General features: G+C 43.6%; 1 protein-coding gene across 1 annotated transcript in view; it reads left to right on the plus strand.

Moving 5' to 3' along the window:
* The window catches only part of rnf43 (ring finger protein 43), a 33,619-nt gene extending 15,341 nt beyond the window's left edge, over positions 1–18,278 (plus strand). The window contains exons 2-8 of the mRNA XM_030068922.1: positions 10,837–10,911; positions 11,154–11,288; positions 12,350–12,451; positions 14,183–14,353; positions 14,469–14,571; positions 15,621–17,126; positions 18,016–18,278. Of these exons, the coding sequence (XP_029924782.1) occupies positions 10,843–10,911; positions 11,154–11,288; positions 12,350–12,451; positions 14,183–14,353; positions 14,469–14,571; positions 15,621–17,126; positions 18,016–18,041 (2,112 nt within the window). The 5' untranslated portion in view covers positions 10,837–10,842 and the 3' untranslated portion in view covers positions 18,042–18,278. The remainder of the gene's footprint in view (positions 1–10,836; positions 10,912–11,153; positions 11,289–12,349; positions 12,452–14,182; positions 14,354–14,468; positions 14,572–15,620; positions 17,127–18,015) is intronic.
* Positions 18,279–18,578: the final 300 nt, after the last annotated feature.

An 18,578-nucleotide genomic window follows, 5' to 3' on the forward strand; every position in this document is an offset into this window, starting at 1 on the left:
AAGTAAAATACAAGTTGCAACAGGTTTAAACTGAAATATAGCAGGGGAAAAGTGCATTTTTAAAAGCTTATGTGTAAGAATTGAATTGTAAGATGTCGAGTTTATCTGCACTGCAAAAAATGTCCATCTTAACATTAAGTCTCATATTCAGTGTTAAACAAGAGGAGAAATCCAACGGTGGGATCAGATAATCCCTCTTGTTTCCTATATTTTTCATGAATCAAGCATCATTTTCTTGATACCAGTGGGTTGATCTTCCATATTGTGCCTTGTTTCAGCATATTTATACCTGAGAAATTCCTGACAAGATTTTAACACTGAATATGAAACCAAACAAGTAGTTAAGGAAGAGATTCTTTTTAATTAATGTAATATTACTTCATTGAGGAGACAGTAACTTGACGTGTGGACCTGTAACCATGAGTGTATATTTTTGTTTTCTGCACTTCTAAAATGGCTACTACGATCTGAGAAGTTGTGGCGCTATTATTGTCATAAACTTAACAATAATGTGTTTTGCACTGATTTATGTCTGCATACATACATAGATCAAATAATGCAATCCTGTTTATGTATGTCAATCAAAATAAAAACAATGTGGTGCGCTCCCTCGCGACTCCCGCTCCGCATTTACATAATTTATAGACAGCCTGTGTGTGCAATTGTCACTGAGCGCGTGTGTGTGCGAGTGTGTATATGTGTGTTTGCTCTGCAGAAAGACACGGCTCACTGCATGGCCTGTTCCAAGAATGAATTCCAGGAGGCTTACAAGAGCTGTTGAATGAGATGGAGGGCTCAGGGCAGGAATGATGGGAGGGAGGGCAGGAGGGCTGGGGGAGACGGGCGGGAGGCTGTAGGAGGGGTGGCAGGCTCTCACTTACAGGCCTGATTAAATAACAGGATGCTTTATGAAAACAAGAACATTATCTGCCTCTTAAAAGGCCGGGAAAGGCCCTCTAATTGGCTTCCCCTGAGTCTCTGTGTTGCCGCCCCGTTGGTGGAAGGAAAAAAAGCGCGGCCTCTACCAGCCTCAGCCACAAAATGAGAAAAAATGACATGGGACAGTCTCTCGCTCGCTCTCTGCTCTAGTTATACTCTGGTAATAGCTTCATCAGCCTTATAGGAATGTCTCAACATACTGACACCCCGGCAATAGAGAACCTCCAAGCCTAAAAAAGGGCATCTCTCTCCAGTCGGAGGGACGTGGTTCCACCCTGGATCTCTTGATTGAGTGCAATACAAACAATAAAGAGATAGTGGCTCCTCTGTGGGACGGGATGGTTTCTCATGTGGCAACTTTCACAGCTGAGGTTTTCCAAAAGGCCCTCTAGATGTTTGGAGAAGAAAGCGGCAGAGGTGGGGTTGTTGGATTAAAAGGCCTGGTGGGTTTGTTTTCCCCGCCAGATCAGAAGATAGTCAATACAACCCGGGATACCAGCTAGCTCTCTCTCTCTCTCTCTCTCTCTCTCTCTCTCTCTCTCTCTCTCTCTCTCTCTCTCTCTCTCTCTCTCTCTCCCCCCCCCCCCCCCTCTCTTTGCCATGGTGCCCAGGCGGTTTGCTTAATTATACTTATCAGAGTCAAGTATTGCTGTAATTATGAGTCTATCATCGTATGAACAGCTGTACTTCATTTTAGAACTTTTTTATATGTTTATACAGTTTTGGTTAATTATTGTTATTGTTCGTAGTAGCGGTAGTTACATGGCGTGTCACCTGTTAATATCAATATAACCTACAATAAACAATGAGAGACTGCGCTGTGCTGTTATTTTGGAACATGTAAGAAATGTCATTATGAATAATATGTTGACAACACACAATTTAAAAAAACATAACAAAAATACAGTAGTAGTAGGGTACTTTTTATTAATAATTTCTTATTCATGATGATTGTTATAATAAATTATATTGGCATTTTTCCTCTATGCAGTATAGTTCTTGAGCAGGGACTAAAGAAAAAGCATAAGTAGCAGCGTGAGTGGTAAGTTTTGGTTGGATATATTTATTATATTTGAATTCACGGTAATGCTGTCCATAGTGTTTGTTTACTAGCTTTTTCCCTCCAGTGACAACGTGACTCAGCCAGTGAGAGTATCTGCTATAGGGTGGTTTTGTTTCTTTTGTTACCAGCGTATGACTGCACGTCTAGACATACTCATTTTCAAATGTGCAGCTGTCTTTACACCTGGTGACATGACACACATTTTGCACATTCCATGTATAACTTCTACATTTTCCACGTCCATATTTTCATAATTTTCTCATAGTCCCCTAATTTGTTAGACGTCGCACATGTCATTTTAAAATAGTTTTTTCACTTATTACAACGGCACTTTTTTTTTTTCTACATTTCATGTTGTTAATATTTATTTATTTATTTTACTATCTATTTTGGTGTTATTTTTACATTTTTTTTCCTTGTTTCAGTACCTTCTCCTGCTGTTAACACCCTGATGGTCTTTTTTTCATACTTTTCATTACCAAATTTCTCTTATACTCTTTACACACTTCTCATTTAGCCATATTGTTTTTCTGTATCCTTTTAGTCTTGCTGTTGCAGTGACCCAGTTTCTCCACAGTGATCATTAAAGTCTCATTTCGTCTAATTTTTTATGACGCAGCAGTATCAGTAATGGCATTAGCTGGAAAGTAAAGGTAGCTTTGTGTACATGACAGTGAACACTCTGATCCGGAATAGCCCTGAGCCTCGGGTACTGAAGTTCAGGGTTATGTGTGTGTGTGTGTGTGTGTGTGTGTGTGTGTGTGTGTGTGTGTGTGTGTGTGTGTGTGTGTGAGTGTGGTGTGGGAGGTCACATGGTGGCGTGTGTGGAATCGGGTCAGGGCTCCATCATCGCCACTGTCACTCATGGCCACATCAGGTTCATCTGGCCTTCAGGCAGCACAGCCTTTGATGTATCTAGGATGTGTTTAGCAAGTGATAGTGTATCAGATGACACCGGCCTTTCTCTGTCACCTTGTGTTTTGCATTTCAAATTTGTGTCACAGCGCAGCCACTGCCAGCTAACAAGGGGAAAGAGAGAGAGAGAGAGAGAGAGAGAGAGAGAAGGCATCATCCTCCTCTGCTTCTACTACCAGGCCGGGAACACTCGCTAACCTCCAGACGGGCAGATCAGATTCATAATTTTTTCCAGTGAGCTTCTCTTTCACTTATGCACAGGAAAAGTGGCCAAGCCCAGGTTCAGGATTAAGTGTTCATGCATGCACGCGGAGGTGTGTGTGTTTGTGTGTGTGTGTGTGTGTGTGTGTGTGCCAGGATGAATGGGAGGAGGCGGAGTGTGTGATTCAGGCCCATCCCCTCAGGCTCAGTACTTTCCTGAGCGCATATAGAGTCTACTTACCTGCCCTGACATGCCAGCCAGCCCCCCCCCCTCTTCCTCCTCCCCAGCGGCCCCACATCAAAGCGCTCCTGTGAGTAATGGATACCCAGCGGGGCCACACCCTTCCCTCATCCAACCAACTCAACTGCATCTCAGCTACTGGCAAGCACCCGGCAATCATACACACAAACACACACACACACGGTAGAGACACACAGAGGCTGAAAGATACAGTACAGTGTAGCCGTTAAAACAAAATACCTCGACTCTACACACTCCATAAATGATAAGTGTACCTTGAAACAGGAAATGTTCAATAACATATAGCAAGTTTTGGGGGTAGATTGGCTTATTGGTTGGTCTGTTTAGCGATGAGAGCATAGAAAACAGTACTGTCTCTGCAGTTGCTCCAATCCATGCCATCACTCAAGGATACGCTTTTCTTAGAGTAAATAAAACTGAGTTATTGTTTTTTAATATGTAGCCTGTTGATTTTAAGCCCTTGCTCTTGATTTTCCTTTAAATTTCCCCTTAAGTAGCTTTAAAAAACAAATCCATATTGTATAACAGTGTCACATATACAGTATATACATACGCTGAAGTTAGGTCCCGCTTACTTTGAGTGTAATATTCAAAAACAAGATGCTATTGTTTTATGGCTGCACCATGATATCAAATATGAAATATCTAGATGTCTTCTGCATCATTTTTGCGCAGTTTCCTGTTATTCAGCAGGACATATTTGGTGTTTTTATGAAACCCGGGGATCTCCACTAGAATTTAAAATAAAGCTCTGTGGGTTTGACCAAAGCTCGGCTGCACAGTTTGCATTTGTAATCACAAATCCACTGGTGGTGCTGGCAGAGCCGAAGAGGTTTATTAGCCTATTGAGTCACTATAGCTGATGTAGCCATGTTTATTTTTGGAGCTATTTCAGGTGAGTAACCACATTTTCACCCGCTGTACAATGATTTGTAGCTGTGCACAGTCTCCCATGGCCCAGCACATCCACTCCCTGTGTAAACAACACACATAACCCTCCAAGGCTCATGGAAGAAAGCCCTCCAGGAAAAGTAGTCCCTGGTCTTTACAGTAAAGAGTCAGAGTCAGCCACATATAATTTATAGGACACATTTGCTAATTTGGAACCTAGACCTCATTCACAGATTATCTGGCATCATCCTCGGATGTAACCATCTTTTCACTGGTTGCTTCAGCTTGATATTGATGTGCTGCAGGCTCCTGCTTGTCTACAACAGCGGCCAATTGGGCAGTCGTAAATGGCTTTGAAAAATAAGTTACTTTTCCAAAAAGTGAAGCTTGGTGTGTACTCTCAGATTATTCTCCTGAGAAACCGATCCTGAGGCTGCCCTTATACAAAAGCAATGTGACCTCGATCAGGCCTCACCAAACTGACATTTAAATACAATGTTCGTGCTATTTATTTATTTATTTATTTTTTTTAACAAAAGCTCAGGCAGTTGCTAATTTCCTAATTGCTTTTTTCCCCATGTTTTTGAAGAAACTTGAGTGAATTTGTGCAATTTTCAATGGGTTAAATTGTTGTCATGCTGACATGTGTCATTCTTGAACATTAACAAATTGTGGTGATATTAAACCAGTAAATGGACTGCATTTCTATTGCACTTTTGTTGACTACCGCTCAATGATCCCTCATACATCTGTTGCATTGTAACAGCTTCATTCTAGTGAAATTTTAATTAATTAAATTGCAGTGAAATTAAAGTATTCTTCATTTCACTGAGGATCCCCTTTAGGACCCCACTTTGAAAGCCACTGTTTTATCTGACCATTCAGCCCTATAGCGGTTACAAATTCTTATTTTCTCACCTTTGAAATAATGCAACTTGCTGACACTCATGCCAAAGTGTAAGCATGGAGCACCATAACTAATGATGATTCTTGGTATCCCTGTTCTTATCATTGCACCTTGGCCATGGAATAATTTGCAAAAAGATCCAAAATTACAGACATTTAAATCCATGGATGAATTAAAGGGCATCATAAAGAATGTGGTGATGGAAGCATGTAGTAAATAAATGTAAAATATAATTTAAATAATAATAATAATAATAATAATAAATCTAAATACAATCTTGTAGCAGATTAGACCAAAGGGCAAATCTCTTGAAAAGTCACAAAATTACCTGTTGACCAGGTGATGCCTCTGAATGAAGAATTGCAGCTCTCTAGCCTTCATCACAGATCAGATGGGACCACACAGCAGGGCAGGACCGTGTATAAAAGCTTATGCCCAGTTAACCATGATGTCCTCTGTAACAACCACCTGCACCTGTTTCCAGTGCCAAGCTGCACCCCCACCCCCCCCACCCACCCACCGACCCCACCCCCCTCTCACCCCCATGCCAACCCCCGTCTGCTTCTCATTTAGCAGTGTGGTGTGTCCCAGTGCCTCAGTAATGGTTCCAGTGTGCTGGGCCAGTCAGGAGAAATGACAGAGCAGGGAGTCGGCCTCAGACCTGTAGGCCCGGAGCTCTGTACTCTGTCATTAGACACTTTAATGCTCTCAGCACCACAGCCTGCTCGCCTCGCTTCTCTCTCCCTCTCTCTCTATATCTCACTCTTTCACTCTCTGTCCTTCTCTCATTTTTTCTTCTCTCTTTCATGCTCACTCCATATTCCCACACACATCCATCCGTGGTATAATTTACTTATGCACACTGAATGATGCATACACACTCACAGGCAAAATAGCCCTCAGTGAAAATGGGTTCAGCGTCAGTAATTTTTGGCTTTTGTGAGCCTCTATCGGCCGGCATAGAACTGCAACAACAGCGACAGGTCTCTGGCATGGTTTATGATGGCTTGTAGTTTGCCTAAATGAACAAGCACATAACTCTTGATGAGCTGCAGCTCAGGGAAGCTAGCATGCATGAAAAAAATCCCAGTGCTAAAATGACTCAATAAAATTAAGTGGGATCTCTGGAATGGCAAACCTATGCTTTACCAACCAAGCTAAACTCAAAGCGATACAGTGTAGTGTAGCCCTTTTTTGTGAACAGTCACCTTATGTTTTTGGGCTCTAGGAAATTTGTTTTAATTTTTTCCAGATTCTATTTTATTTTTTACTAAATTTCGTGCTTTCCTTTTGAAAACTTTCCCTGTCTGAATTTTGTGTTTTGTGATTTAAGCACGTTGTCATCAAAAGTGTCTAATCATGTGGTGAATGACTAAATTCAATGACTAAACTATTCAATAAGAGTACAATCAGAAATCAATGATTTTTTTTTTTTAAATCAAAGAAAGTGCTTCAATAGTTTTAAAACTACTGATGTGGCTGCGCTGCTCAGTTTGTTGAAATGGTGAGCTCTTTCTCCTAACACACTGCCTGCCTGTGTGTGTGTGTATGTGTGTGTGTGTGTGTGTGTGTGTGCGTGTGTGCGTGTGTGCATGTGTGCGTGTGTGTATGGAAGAGAGGCTGAGCCCCGCCCATGGTGAAACACACAGAGAGCAGACTTATAATGATAGGGAAAACCCAGATTTGTATAAATTGCATCCGCATTGGGCCAAATTCCGCTTCTTACAGTTTATCCCATTTTCAAGATCAAACTCTGTGATTTGGCATCTGTGACTCATTGGTATTGATCAGTGTGATCATCAGAAAAACTAAAGTAATACACCTTTAATCCACAGTATTCCAAATATTGTCTTTAAAATTTGTGCAAAAGTCAAAGGTTATGAAGATCCTGTGTCAGCCTCTTGCTGTGAAGATAGTCCTGTAATCAAAGATGTTCAACTAATATAACAGATGTTTCACCATGCTAAGACTGTGTGTGTGTGTGTGTGTCGGTGTGTGTGTGTGTGTGTGTGTGTGTGTGTGTGCATATTATTCTCCTTATTATTGCCCTCCTTTTTCTCGGAACATGGCTGCAGATGAAGGGAACTCGCCCGCAGGACTGAACTGGCCTGGCTGTGCCATCCACACCACATAAAACCCATGACAAACTGTGAGAAGTTAACAGGCAAAATGATCTTGTCAGGCGACGGAAAAACCTTGGCCCATCCTGACGTAAAATAAAGACATCAGACCGGAGTTTGTTTCTGCCCCGTCAAGAAAATACAGTGATGCCAGCCCTGGCTCTCAGACCTCAGTTTGCCAGAGAAGTAAACAAACAGTGCTGGCTGGCCCCAAGCAGGCCACCCACTGCTAGAGGAGGCAGATCACTGGCTAGATCTGTTTACGCTAGATGAGCTGTGGTTAATACTGCAATTAAGTGCTGGAAGTAGTGAGGTGGTGCGTAGATTCTTGACTGGTTTGTTTGTATATATCCATGTGTATGAATCAGTTTTCTTCCTGTGGAGCGAGGCTCATTGCTGGAGTCGATCCAAGATCAGTTCCAGTAGGTGTTGCAGTTTAACAATGGATCCTATTACAGGGCTGAAGACCAGATGATGAAATTTCATTGTATTTACATTTCCCAGCTGTGGGAGACCACACCACAGCTGAAAGAATGTAACTGAAGCACCAGTGCGAATGCAAGTTATGGGTTGTTAAGCGTGTTTATATGAGCGCATGCCTGCTTATGTGTCTGACTATGTGTTTACCCAGCTCATCTCACCTGTTTCTGGATCTATTATCCTCTGCGCCCTCAGACATGTTTATGTTTCTGATATTAATATCTAATATTGGTGAAAAGAGTGCCAGAGTGAACTGAGCCACCTGCAGCCCGCTGTCAGCAGCCTCACCTGTCAGGGGGGACGCGCCAAAATGATTTAATTCTCCGACAATAATCGCAAGAAAAGATCACCCGCATATGTCAATGGCACCTCCCTCCATCAAACAAAACCGATAGAGTTCTGCGGTAAAAATAGTAACATGCTAACGTGCTCTAACACTTGTTTGTTAGCTTGCACCAATGACGTCTTGATTGCGTAACCCCGTAAGCCACAGTCATTTCCGATGCCACAGTTGTTTTTGCCCAAAAGCCAAATTGTATGTCAAGCAGTGTGTCTTGTTGTACCTCTTGAGGATGGGTGTCTGCCTAACCACAACGATGTCTATTACAGTTCCGACCATAACAAAGCTGGGATGTTGAAACGCTCATGCTGGCAGTGCTTTTAATTGTCTTCTTATAGAATCAGCCTTGAGTTTTTCAGCGGGCCATTAAAGGTTAAATATATCTCCCATTAATCATGTAATGAGCTCTTCTCTCTTTGAGCCTGCTTCCGGGTTTCGTGGCTCAATAGTTGCCTATGGGTTTAGGCCATGGCTGGTGACCACATTGTGGTAGTACTACTACTAATACTGAGATGACATAATAGGACCACAGCAGTCATTTGAGAAACATATTATGATATATTCTAGAAATGGCTACTGTGGTCCTGTAGTCGGAACTGGGGCAAGCTGTTTAAAACTCCCTAACTGTTTCAAAACGTGTGTGTCTCTGTGTGTGTATTGTACCACAAAAGCAGCCTTCCTTACATTTATGACCACGATTAGAGGATGTACGGGCTCAGTGCCGGGTAGGGAACTTTTGAACCCCAGGTAAAGCATATTCCCACATGTCAGAGATCTAGCCTTTTTTCTCTTGCGTGACCGCACCCCATTTAGGCCTGTGCATGTACTACAATTACCGTTCTGATGAAACATGGGGAAAGGCTGTTGCGCCAGAGCCGGTTGCCAGATCAAAGGGAAATATGTTAATTTTTTATCTGACCTCTTTCTGACCGTCGATACTGTGCCCTTTGAATACCAGCAGGTCTCAGGAACAAGGCTGCTAGACATTCATGCGTGCTCATGCATGGGCAAACACACTCACACACACACACACATACACACACACAACACATTCTCTGCGGTGTACACAAATACTCTTCATTTTGCTGCAGTGCATTTTTTAGGAAATAAGGGAAGGAGGGGGTAAGCCTCTGTCAGTTTGTGTATACAAAGGAAACATGTGTTTCTCCCAGTCTTGCACTGACTTTCTCTTTTTTGAAGTGTTAAAAAGTGATCTGAGTTCAGAGATGCCATTCCACAAAGGAGGTTTCTCATTAACTTGTGATTAATGTATCAACTGAGTGACGTCTTTGCCTGAAGTGTGTATATGAATTGCTGTGTGTGTGTGTGCGTGCGTGCGTACGTGCGTGCGTGTGTGCGTGCGTGCGTGCGTGCGTGCGTGTGGGAGCTCGGCTAGGAATCACTGTTTAGTGTTGTGTTTGACCTGGGTGATTAGTTGTTTAAACTTGCGTCTCTTCTTCACTAAAGAATTGGCAGAGGCCAGGCCCCTGAGAGCATGTGATGAGATATTGATGAAAAGACTGCTGTTTGTTTTCTCTCCATCTTTTGGTGATGCCTATGTCTTTGCTTTTGTGGAGCACACCCGTTGCAAGTGCATAACACAAACAGTATTGTTGGGGCCAAGGTAAACAGGGACACACTGACAGAACAAGCCTCATACAGTAAAGCCAACTTCAGGCAGACCCAGCTCCCGTGGTGGAGGATGTCATCAGCAGTGGTGGTGGTCTTGGCCTATCTGCTGGAAATGTCCGAAATATTTCAACAGCTTGTGTGCCTATTAGTTACTAGGCTACCATTCCATAAATATATTCTGTGTGTTAAAGAGGAGGAAAGCAACAAGGACTGGCGGCGGACACAAAAACCTCACAAAACACCTGCCTCATTCTCCTCAGGGTGCACTTAAAAATGAAAAGTTTAGGCATTAGGTTAGATGAGGTAAAGGTTAAGCCTAGATTAGAGATGGTTATGGTTAGGCCATGGTTTTGTGTGGTGAAGCTTAAAGTACAGAGGAGGGGATGTTCGGTTAGATTTTCTGTTAGGTCTTCGTTCTGCTGCTGAATTCTTCTTGAGGAGGGGGGTGCATATTGTGTTTTGATGACTTTTGATAACCCCGCCCATTTTCTTTCCTCTCTATTCAGCTTCATTCCCTTTCAGTCTGTCTTTCTTCTCCTTTTTCTTTTGGCTACTCTTTTCCATACAAGGAAAAAAACTCCTGATAGAGCAGCAGATTTGCTCCATGGCTTTGGGTTTCCACTAATACACTTTCTAGTCATTCTGTCTGACTTCCAGAGTCAGGTGGAAAAGTGTGAGGAGGAGCTGTACTTTGGCCCCTGTTGCAAGGCCACAAGATTGTGGCATGACTGCCACCTAGTGATGGATCTGGACATCGAATGGAGAGACGTGACAAGTGTCTCTTTCTCTGTTTCGCTTTGATTTCCATCAACTGTCAACCAGAAAAGGATGGTTCACATTTTACTGTTTTTTTTTTTATTATTATTATTATTTCAATCAAACCTGTTTAAGTGCTCTTGAGCAAGACAATGAATTTCTAACAGCTGCAGGGATGCTGCTCTGCATCTTATCCTGACTTGTGACCTCCTTATAAAGGGCAGAGCATACAGTGGAAAGAGAATTTCCTTATGGGAGTAATGAAATATCACATATTTGTGGTCTATATTCTGTTTGTAACTCTAGTTTCTCCCATTGTGTTTCCTTCAGGCTCGCATGGCACTGGATAAAGGAGCTCAGGCTGTCATCTTTGATGTCACCGATGATGCCAATGCTGCCGCTGAGGTGAGGATTAAGGATCTGCTACCAACAGATACTTGTGTATAAAGTGTTATATTTATAAATCACACCTGGGATACAGAGGAGAGTTATTTTGCCATGCTGAAATTATTCTGTCTCTCTCCTTCTTGTGCCATATTAATTTTTGTCCTGCTTGGTTTCCCACCCAAACAAACAACTGGACACTCACACACACACACACACACACACACACACACACACACACACACACACACACACACACACAGCTGCGTGAAACAGACTCCCTTCCCCGTCCTGTGGTGCTGGTGGAGGCGGAGGATGCTGGGGAGCTGATGGGTCTGGTTAACAAGAACGAGGAGGCCAGAGTTCGCATTGAGATCATGGTGGAGCAGCCCAAATGGGTAAGCAGCACTGCAATGCACACACACACACACACACACACACACAGTACATAGTGCAAGTGCAACAATTAATTTGATGCATTAATGGATCAGTCATAAATTCTGCTAATTCCACTGTATTGATCTGTTAAAAGAAATAGACTGAATTGCTCTTACTTTAGCTTCAGTTGATGTGAAATGCTTTGAATTTGAATCATGCACAATTTCTAGAAAATAAGACCTAAGACCGTCCAGAATGATATGATCATTGGACCTGAGCCAGTGATTTTCCAGAGATTCCTGCGACTTTCCTCTTGACTGTCAAAGAAGAGAAGCGCCTCTGGCAGTTTGTCCTTTGTCTGTAAAGAAAGACCAAAACAAAAAGGAAATAATATGAAAGCACAGGAAATCTCAGGAAAGGCCACTTAAGGCCCTTTTTTTTTCTTTTAAATTTTGTTTTGTTTTGATATGGAATGTGGCCCTGGAGTTGGGATATAAATGGACCATGCCGTGGAGAGAAGAATTGGCTTCTCATATTGTGTGTCAGAGGCAGGCTTGGGTGTGACTCCCATGGGCCCCTTGGGCATCAACAGTGTAGGGCTCCCCCATCCAGCCATGCCTCAACCCTATCCAGTATAAATCCATTTCACAGGCTTGGAAAACCAAGTCAGTTTTTTCAGTGGCGATGCTGTTTGATAACAGACATAGAGATTTCTTAAAGACTTTCTTGAAATGTTGAATATTTACCCTCAGGATATTTTACTGTGGTGTTGCAAATAGTATTTAAGAACAGTGCACCTACATTACTTCTTTTTTAGGAAGGTCTGAATGAGCCAAAATTTCCAATATAAATTTCACATTCAAGGTTTCATAACTGAAAAAAAAAAAAATGTTATGTTTTTGTCATGCTCCTCAGGCACTGGGCACTTTGTCTACTGGTCTTTATCTTCTTTTGTGTCTGGTCAATTTGTGATCAACGTCCTTGTTAAAAGTCCTTTGTAAATAAACTTGACTCAACAGTTGTGTTATGTGTATAAAATAATGAGAACATTTGCTCTTTCTTTCTTCTTTTCCCTGTCCAGCCACATTATGATGTGGGAATCCTGCTCACCATCGTCCTGGCGATTCTGACCATCGTCCTGATCTTTGCTTTCCGCTACAAGTGCAAGTCCAACAGAACCTGGGTGAGTGAAACCAGCAGAGGCGGAAAGGTTACAGAAGCTGGGATATGGATAACTGTGGGCATGGGAAATAAATTATTAAGGCGGTCCTTTACCTTTGAGAACTAGTTTACTGTGAATGTCTGATTATGTACAACATTTATGAATATGGAGGTTTGAAATTCACCCTTTATATACAGTTTCTTTTAAATCACTTCTATAATTTCATTTTATAGATTTCTGTGCTTCTTTGTATTTTTGATTTTGACCACTTTTAAATCTTGTGTGTTCTGTTATCTTATGTTTTTTTTTAGACTTATTTAATTGAATTTAGTATGTTTCACCTGTGCTATTATACATTTTTTTACCTTTTGCAATTATTATTATTCCTGTTGTTGTTGTTGTTGCTGTTGTTGAAAAAAGTAACCCAGGGGCCAAAACTTGCATTTTGCATTTCCTACACCCAGGGCTCCAGCGTGCGACCTATTAGGTCGCATATGCGACCTACTTTTTTTAAGGTGCGAGTTAAAATTTAATTAGGTCGTGCCGGTGCTACTTGCAGGAGGACGAGTGAAAAAAAATATTTTTTTTCTCTCATCACTCCCGTGGCTATGTTAGTGCAGTAATGGTTGTGGTTGATAATAAAAAAATTAGGCTACTTTCTGGCTCATTCCGCGACTCCTATCTCTCCTCTCTCTCGCTCCCCGTCTCTGCCTGCCTGTCTGTCTTAATGCGTGACGTGCACAGACGTACACGCGCGTGTACACGCAGCGCGCTCACTGAATGATCACCGACGATCCCGCTAAAAAAAAAAAAAAAACTAAACAAAGAAGATGAAGCATCTATCGTTGATTATTTTAAGAAAAAGAATGTGTCAGGAGGCTGTTGAAGGGACGCGACAAGCGAATTTTGGACTCGGAAACCGAGTCGAAAAGGCAAAGAAACTTTCCAGCTACAGCAGCGCACTGACATAGATTGAGTAATAAAGTGAAGAGGTGCCACTCCTCTATTTTCACTGGCTAACAGCAGCACACTGGCTTAGCTTGTCTATTCAGAGAAGAGGTATCACTTCGTCTTATTTTTCAATCTATGTTATCACGTGCATACTACTGCTCATTCATTGGTAGCTGAATTGTTAGGTCTGTTTGATAAGCAATTTACATTGTTAAAACAAATAATAATTTAACATATTGTTACAGTAAAAAGTACTCTGTCAACCCTCAGGTGAAATAATTACTGATGCATCCTCTTGTCATTTTTGTTCAATCATTAATAACATATAATTTCCTGGTTTTATAGAAGTATTGGATCGGGACTCGGCAGATACTCAAAATCAAATGACTCGGACTCGGGGGCAAAAAAAACGTGATCGGGACATCCCTACTTTCATTTTTATGTTTTGTTTATATGAAGAAGATGATCTATTTTGTACTGCTGCTGCAGAGAAATGTAAACTTCAAATTACAATATTTTGCAGACAAGTTTGGGTCATTTTTAATCTTTAAATTTCATTAACATGATAAGGTCGTGCATTAATAACACGCTATACATAGAAAAATATGGTGCTACCTAATTTCTTTTGGTGCTACTAAATGAAAAGCTAGGTGGCACCAGTGCTACCTGTGAAAAAGTTAGTCTGGAGCCCTGCCTACACCACACCTTAAATACAGGTCGATCAGTAAGCCCAGATCAAAGATCCTATACTCCATGTGTGACTGTCCAGCCAACCTGTGCCCCTTCCTCTTTTGCCTTCAGGACTCCGTCCATCAGCAGACCATGCGAGCCATCAGTCGTCTGGAGACCAAAACCTACAGCTCCCAGGGGTGCTCGGGCTCACAGCGACACCGAGGAGCCTGGGGATCTGCCAGCAGCTCCAACTCCAGTCCCGTCTGTGCCATCTGCCTGGAGGAGTTCCAGGACGGACAGGTAAGGCAGGAGGAGGGGAGGTGATCGGAACAAATCTGTCAGTTGAACTGTCCTCATCAGGTGTTTTCACTTGGCTGTCAGTCTGTCCTCAGTGAGTGTGTGTTTGTGCCCCCAGGACCTGAGGATCATCTCTTGTGCTCATGAGTTCCATAAAGACTGTGTCGACCCGTGGCTGCTGCAGCACCGCACCTGTCCCCTCTGCATGCACAACATCATGGGTAATAGTTTTAAATAGTTAAATAGTATAAACTCAGCCTTGATCAAAACAAAACGTTATAATTTGTGTACGACAAAAAAATCTCACTTTTCAAAATAAAAGTTGAGTGTATAAACAAAATGGGAAAAAGGCATCCTTGCCCATTTCAGTAGACCGCGGGGTTATGATTTTATAGGCTGCAGAAATTGACCCAATCAGGCAGTGTCTCACTGGTGAAATACCTGTCTGTCATCATGTATCTATCAGCTTTGTTTCTTTATTGTCTCAGCTGTTTTGTTTTTCCCGCTTCTTGTCTTTGCGCATGAGCTTTGCGAGTGCTTTTGTCACTCTAACAGTCCCTAAACTGTCTAAGTCTACATCGACTGATCAGAAGCCAAAGAGGATCCTGGGAAATAGAGTCAAATCTCACTGACAGAAAGTTAAACAGCATTGCTTTAACATATCCTTTGCAAAGTCAGTTTTCAGCAACTTCGGAGATTCTTCACTGCTATGTTCACAATTTGACCTGCTGGTGACACTAGAGGAAAGGTCATGGGGTCACCAATATTGACATTATCCTGTAGTCTACATGAATGTTGTATCCAGCAAAAAGATTTGGAGATGTACACCTCTGTACATACCTTAACTAACATGGTGACTTATAGCCCCCCACTTTCCAGCAGGGCAAAAATCAGAGCTTTTTCTAATCTCTTAATCACTCGGAAATTGGGATCTATGCTTTTCTTTTGCCATATCTTGACTCTCATAACTTGTTGTACCTCTCGTCTTACCCAGCCTCCTGTACCCATATTCAAGATGTCCACAATACTATAACCAGCTTCTGACAGGAATTTCAGCTTCCCCTCACTGGATTCCTGTCTATTTCAGGATTGTTAGCTTTTTAGAATGTATCTCAAGTCACCTTTAAAAGATATTTTGGACTAGGACATAGTTACTGTATATCTCTGAGCTTTTAACTCATTTGTAAATTTGGGCTGACGAAGGTTCTTTTAAAAGAATTATTATTGAAATGTTCAAGGTGTGTTGTCTGACTGCTGTGGTGCTCCACAGGTGCAGAGCGGCAGCCCCAGAGAAACAGACTCCAGCCGACACCAGAGCACAGCCAGGGCTTCCTGCACCCTCAGCCTTACAGCAGCCCACATAACCATCCCTTCCCCCAGCACGCCATCCCCTTCTCTATGAGGCCCCACTACCCCCGTGGCCCCTCCGGGCCCTATCCCTCTCTCGGCCACTACAGTGGCTCCTCTCCCATGGACACCCAAACTCTACGTGTCCTTACCAGCAGGCCCCTTGGCCCTGGCTGTGGATACCACCTCCCTGCAGAGGGCCCCGGGAGGCCCCACAGGATAGGAGGCAACTGCAGGACGTCCACCCATCACTACACCCCCCGTCGCTCGTGCCACAATTATCGCTCGTCCTGTCCAGCCCAGCGCAGCGCCTCCAGCTCCAGACTGCACCACGCAGCCTCCTCCGCCCCACACACCCGAGGAGCAACAGCCCACAGCCGGCAGGACGAGGGCAACTGCTCTGGTGGCAGCTACCGCACAGAGCGCAGTGGCTACTTGGCTGACGGACCAGCTAGTGACTCCAGCTCGGGGCCTTGCCACGGCTCCTCCAGCGACTCGGTGCTCAACTGCACCGATGTGTCCGTGCAAGGAGTCTACGGCAGCTGGTCCACCTTCCGTAGCTCTCTGAGTAGTGACTACGATCCCTTTGTGTACTATGGGCCAGGCCCTGGGTGCGCACCCCGCAGGAGCAGTCTGGAGGCCGGAGCCCAGGTCCGGCCTAGGTCTCTGGATTCTGTGGTGAACAAAGCGGGCTGCCCTGAGGAACAGCCGCAGACTGTGTTCAGCCACATCCACTACCATCGCCACAGACACCACCACTACGAGGAGGGGGAGCATAGCCAGGGCCCGGGCAGGGGCTCGGATGAGGAGCAGGGGGCCAGTGCTGCAGCAGGACCTGCTGCCCCGGCTCTGGACAAAGACTCACCCACATGCCCTCTCAAGCATAGCCCCTGCCAGTGCCCTAAGGCAGACCTCACAGACAGGCCCAGCCCTGGGACGGAGGCTCAGGACCGTGACCCCAGCGGACCCCCAGGACCCCCTGTCTTGGTGTCCCCGGTCCCCTTACAGCTTCAGCCTCCCTGCTGCCACCAGGGCCATGGACATAGCCACAGGAGGAGCGGGCGGCTGGGTGGCTGCATGCTCGATGGCCCATCCGTCCGCTTCCATCAGAGCCTGGACCTGCAGGACGACTGTAGCATTCACATCCACTACGGCCAGGGCCCAGGCTTCTGCTGCCCCCCTCCGGAACTGGCCCCCACCTTGTTGCCTGTGCCCCTCATCCTGGACTCTGGGGGCATGGAGGACTGGCCTTGCTGTGGGGGGGCCCACGTGGTGTGGCAAAAACGGGTGCAGCAGGCCCATTCAGAGCCTCAGCTCCTGGGGCCCGGGATATCTATGGACAGGCCAGCCTGCAGGTTCCACCATGGCCCCGCCACTGACCGCAGCACAGACATTTGTTTATACTGCCAAACATTACACCACAATCAGGGTGGGTGTCTCAGCTATTTATCTTTAATAACATGACCACAAGGGGTGTGAATCTTTGGCTTAATGGATAATCACAGTATTTCAATACACACAAAAACATGTCTGGATAATGGAAAAAACGATATCTCAATAAGCCGGTAGGACGGAGGAGACCAGAAGAAGTGAAACATAAGAAAAATGTCTCTGTAGGGATTCCTTTCCTTAATGTTGTCAGACACTTATAATAATAATCTCAGTCTGTCAGTAGCAAAAAGCTCTGTGGTTAGGTGGATGTGATTTGTCAGGCAAACTTCCCCCATGTGATTACACTGCAGACCATTTTGCAGTTGCTGGCTGAAGCGTACTCGCTCATACTGGACACTTCAAAAAAAAAAAAAAATGTTCCCTCTCAATCCCAACAGGTAGAAAAATATGGCCTAGGTTGAAAAATACCATATTTATCCTTTAACATCAGTTCAGTTCAATTTATGATTCACTAGTCGGTGATATCACTTACAAACAACTTTTCTTTCTTTGAAATGATTCAGTTCAAGTCATTTGTAAACTGCGATTTGAGTCAGCAATTTGAATCAGCACTATAGTCAAAATTTTATAGCAGTAAACACGTAAAATAAGACTCTGTTTTATTTGGAAAAGTAAAGAAAATACTTGAACATTATTTATTATATTTAAAAAAAAAATACCATATTGCTTAAAATGCCAAAACTGCTTTTTTATATTCAGTTGAATTGGCAGAATTTAAAATCGATGTATCAGTGCAGTGAATCATCTCTAATGGCCATGTCATTGGTTCGCAGATGTAGAGAATATTTGCAGAAATGTTGTATTCTTTGTTCTCCGTTATGTTCTCAGTAACTGGAGGGTGACGCGAGCTGTTTTTGTGTCAGCAGGATCAGAAGAGGAGTCTGGTGTGTGAGAACTTGTTGCATCCCCAACGTCACGCTGCTACACAGGAGCCAGAATGGACAAGCCTCTCATCGGCCATCTCTCTCAACGTCTTCCAGATAATTCCACAGCAACGCCTTCACTCAGACGATTCCCCAGCCTCCCCCAGCTGTCAAGCCTCACATGTTCAAAAGTTCAGCCGGATATTGAGTTGGATATTAATAGGAAGATATTAATTCATCCTAACGTTAACAAGAAAATTAATACAAAAGCACCTTAGGCATTTAATGTCTAGGATATCATTTTATGCAGCATGCGTAACATTGCATATCAAAGTATTTGCAACTTGTTGTGAACGACTCAGATGCTTGGAGACTGGGAGATGCTGGGGAAACAACACACACACACACCGCAAAGGGGAAAATGTGTTTTTGTGTGTGTGTTTAGCCGTGTCAGTTATGGGAAGAATATTCAGTTACCGACATGATATCGCAAGTTCCCATGCTCCTTAGTGACAACTAATGAATGATCTTGCTTAGGGTGTTGAGCCCTCATGAAGTGAGACTCC

Source organism: Myripristis murdjan, chromosome 14, assembly GCF_902150065.1.
Source record: "Myripristis murdjan chromosome 14, fMyrMur1.1, whole genome shotgun sequence".
Classification (NCBI taxonomy): Eukaryota; Metazoa; Chordata; class Actinopteri; order Holocentriformes; family Holocentridae; genus Myripristis; species Myripristis murdjan.